The sequence below is a fragment of the Bison bison genome, unplaced genomic scaffold (genome assembly GCF_000754665.1).
Source record: "Bison bison bison isolate TAMUID 2011002044 unplaced genomic scaffold, Bison_UMD1.0 scf7180017864221, whole genome shotgun sequence".
Lineage (NCBI taxonomy): Eukaryota > Metazoa > Chordata > Mammalia > Artiodactyla > Bovidae > Bison > Bison bison.
The window spans coordinates 1,936,899-1,941,108 of NW_011494793.1; the positions used below are offsets into that span (position 1 = coordinate 1,936,899).

Below are 4,210 nucleotides of genomic sequence, written 5' to 3' on the forward strand. Positions count from 1 at the left end.
TAGGCCCGGGGGCGGGGCGGCCCACGCCCCAGCCCCCCTGACGTCTGCGTCTTCACCAGCGTGACGGAGGAGGCGGTGGACAGACACCCGGAGCGCCGCATGCGGGCCGCCTACACTGCCTTTGAGGAGGCGCAGCTGCCGCGGCTTAAGCAAGAAAATCCCAATATGCGGCTGTCGCAGCTGAAGCAGATGCTCAAAAAGGAGTGGCTGCGTTCACCGGATAACCCCATGAACCAGCGGGCGGTGCCCTTCAACACCCCCAAGTGAGCCTGGAACTGGAGGAGCCGCCCGGGCAGGCGGTCAGGGTCGCAATCCCACACGCCCTCCCGCTGGGTCAGCTCCAAGGGCTACAGATATCTGGGGCCATGGCGTGTGTCCTAGGGGCTTGATGGCATCACTGGCCACATCTCCCGCTACAGGGCCCCTGCTGCAGTGACACCCCTGCCCTTCATGCGTGCGCCAGAATCCTGGGGCCGAGTGCCCAATAAAGGTGGCCGGTGAGGCAGAGTGTGCACTTGAAGTCTACGTGGGTATGGGTCGATGTGTGAGTGGGTGGTGGGAGAGGAGAGCTGGAACGAGGGGGCCTCCAAAGCGCTCCTGTCCTAGCAGGCTAGTTGAGATAGTGTAGAGCAGACAGTGCTCTGCTTCTACCTGGGCCAGTGGTCCAGTGAGAGGCCTATACCATTATTTTCTGGAAGATTTGCTGGGTTGCTGCAAAGGGGTAGCTCAGAGAGGTTGAGGCACTGGCTTCAGGTCACACAGTACTGCAGAGATAGAACCAGAGGAGAGTTGGAGATGAGTTGTTGGCATCCTGAGATTCTGGTCCCGAATCAGCAGCCAGGTCACATACTGTGTTGGGGTCAGGAGATGTAGGCTGCTCTTCTGTTATTCCAACACGGGAGGCATCTGCGTCGAGTCCTGGGCAGGCTTTCTGGTAGAGGGTTTCTTTAGAGCACACGTTTGTGGGAAATGAGTCAGATTCCATTGCAGAGGCAGGGCACTGGGCAGGCAAGGCCCTGGAAGCTGGAGTGGGCAGGTGGATCTGGGTAGGAATGAGTGTCCGGTCAGAGGCGCAAGGGCTGGGTGAGATCTCAACTTGGTTCTGGCTTCCTAAAGCTTAGTTGACCTCAGGGAGCCAGTGGAGAGGAAGGGCAGCTGGGAGGTGGTCCCAAGTGTGTGGGGCGGTGTCCACGCATTTACTATGTCACTGCTATGGGCTTCCACCCAAGTGACTTCTCTCTGCACCTCTGGCCCCCATCCCCTCACCCTCCGCCACCCTCCAGCCCCATCATCTGCTTGTTCTCAACTTCTCCAGCACAGCAGGCTTGTTGCCCCTCATGGCCTACATGCTTAGTTCTTCCTGCCAAGAATGCTTCGTCTCCCAGACATCAAGTCTCAGATGCAGATCTTTATAGATGGCCCCAACTCTGTGGGGTCATGGCTGAGCCAAAGGGAGCCAGGCTTTGCCCGGAAGTAGAGGGGTAATAAGGCTTCATGGGGGGAGGGCCTTGAAGTATGGGAGTTCTCCACACTGACAAGGGGCAGAAAAGGCTGAAGAAACCACACGTGCAAAGGCCTGGAGGTCACAACTCCTGTTCTACAGAGTTGTTATTGGTTAGTCACTCAGTCATGTCTGACTCTTTTGTAATCCCCCTGGACTGTAACCCACCAGGCTCCTCTGCCCACGGGATTTCTCAGGCAAGAATACTGGAGTGGGTTGCCATTTCCTTCTCCAGGAGATCTTCCTGACCCAAGGATCAAACCTGGGTCTGCCTGCATTGGTAGGCGAGTTCTTTACCAACTGAGCCACAAGGGAAGTCCCTGTGATACCCATTTCCAGAGGGGAAAATTGAAACACAAGGCTTCCTAGTTCAACGGGGCCAGAGGGGGGATGGTGTCTTTAATAATCGAGTACAGCTGAAGTGCAGTATAGCAGGTGCCTAAAATAATAGCAGCTGACATAAAAACTAACCAACATACATCTTGAGCACTGGCTTAGTTTGGGGATTTCCCCAGGAGCCAACTCTGAGGCAGGACTAGAGGCATGTGAGGGGTCCAGGAAGGACCTCAGGAAGATCCCATGGGATTTGAGGGAAGGAGCCGTTCAGGGAACAGTCTGGAGAGGAGCATTGAGGGTGGAGGGTGTCGGAGACTGGACCAGCCGTGAGAAACATCCTCTGGATGCTGGACCCTGGCCTAGCACATGATAAGATTGCTGGGAGAAATATCGATAACCTCAGATACGCAGATGACACCACCCTTATGGCAGAAAGCCAAGAGGAACTAAAGAGCCTCTTGATGAAAGTGAAAAAGAAAAAAAAAAAGAGAAAGAAAAAAAAAGAGAAAAAAAAAAAGAAAGTGAAAAAGAGTGAAAAACCTGGCTTAAAACTCAGCATTCAAAAAACGAAGATCATGGCCTCCAGCCCCATCACTTCATGGCAAATAGATGGGGATACAATGGAAACAGTGAGAGACTTTATTTTCTTGGGCTCCAAAATCATTGCAGATGGTGACTGCAGCCATGAAATTAAAAGACGCTTACTCCTTGGAAGAAAAGCTATGACAAACCTAGACAAGCATATTGAAAAGCAGAGATATTACTTTGGCTGCAAAGGTCTGTATGGTCAAAGCTATGGTTTTTACAATAGTAATGTGTGGATGTGAGATTTGGACCATAACGAAGCCTGAGCACCAAAAAACTGATGGTTTTGAACTGTGGTGTTGGAGAAGGCTCTTGAGAGTCCCTTGGACAGCAGGGAGATCAAACCAGTTCATCCTAAAGGAAATAAATCTGGAATAGTCATTGGAAGGACTGATGCTGAAGCTGAAGCTCCAATACTTTGGCCACATGATGCAAAGAGCTGACTCATTGGAAAATACTCTGATGCTGGGAAAGATTGAAGGCAGGAGAAGGGGACAACACAGGATGAGACGGTTGGATGGCATCACCAACTCAATGGACACGAGTTTGAGCAAGGTCTGGGAGATGGTGATGGACAGGGAAGCCTGGCATGCTGCAGTCCATTGGATTGCAGAGTCAGACATGACTGAGCGACTGAACAACAAATGTCATTTCACTGAGCCCTGGGGACAGCCCCCTGTTACATTGATCCTCTTTCTAGATGGAAAAAGAAAGGCGCCTGCCTGCCTGTGTCACATACTCAGAAAGCACTCAGTCAGCAGTGTGGAGGTGGGGCCCAGAATTAGGGCTCCAGGTATCAGCTGAGTAACAGAGAAGCCCAGATGGCTCCCCACAAAGGGAGGCCTCTGCCTCTTACCTCTGGGGGCCTTAGACCAAGGCCTTAATGGGTCCGAGCCTGGTTCCTCCTATATAAATTAGGACTGAAAACAGTAAGCCTAGGCCACCTCGAGAATCAAGATGATGCCTAGGAAGGGCAGATCCTGAAGAAGTCTTGGCAAAGGAGCCTCCTGCATGGCCAGGTTTGAGGTATTTGTTGTGGCCAGGAATTAGGGAAGGTCTGGAACCAGTGATGAGTAATCGGAGGGAAGAAGCAAGCCGAGCCTATAGGGCCTTGGATGCCAAGGGTGGGATGAATGGGGCTTTACCCCAGGGCGAAGGAGAGCCATAGTGGATGTGTGAGCAGAGTAGAAAGAGTACCAGAGCTGTGCGTGGCAAGCTCTGCTGGGGACTTGTAGGGGAATGGCTGGTAGGCCTGAGTGAAGGTAAAACTCAGGACAGAAGCTAGGACTGCCTTCATTCCTCAGACACAAAGACGACGGTAACAACGACTGTTTGAAATAAACTTCTGTCTTCTGGTCCCACCCCCACGGAATCCCAGGCTCGCGCATGCGCGCAGGCAACAGGGAATCCCCGGCTTCGCTGCAGTGCACGGGAGGGGGCGTGAGACAGGAGTTCCGTGCGCTCCCAGCCCTCTCCGCGCGTTGCCAGGACGACCAGGCGGGGCCGGGGACGCCGGACACTGACTGCGCCTGCGCGGGGGTTGTCTTTACAGCGCCAGGGCTTTCCCGTAGCGCGCGAGTCGGGGAGGGAAAAGCCTTGAACGGCGCGCATGCGTCGACCCCCGCCCGACCCCCGCCCTGTGGGCCAGGGAATCCTCACCTGCCGCACTGCGCACTGGGGGCGGAGCGGGGAAACCGGCTCAAACTGGAGTGGGGTTTGCTGAGGCGTGGGCGGGGGAGGGAGCGAGCGTGGGGTCTTCCCCAGGTTCCCGCTCCCGTTGTCGCCTTG

The 4,210-nt window shown here is 54.4% G+C and overlaps 1 protein-coding gene across 1 annotated transcript in view; it reads left to right on the forward strand.

Moving 5' to 3' along the window:
* CCDC124 (coiled-coil domain containing 124) overlaps nucleotides 1-514 on the forward strand; it is a 10,771-nt gene extending 10,257 nt beyond the window's left edge. Inside the window, exon 5 of the mRNA XM_010845653.1 lies at nucleotides 60-514. Coding sequence (XP_010843955.1) covers nucleotides 60-267 — 208 coding nt within the window. The 3' untranslated portion in view covers nucleotides 268-514. The remainder of the gene's footprint in view (nucleotides 1-59) is intronic.
* The last annotated feature ends 3,696 nt before the right edge of the window (nucleotides 515-4,210 follow it).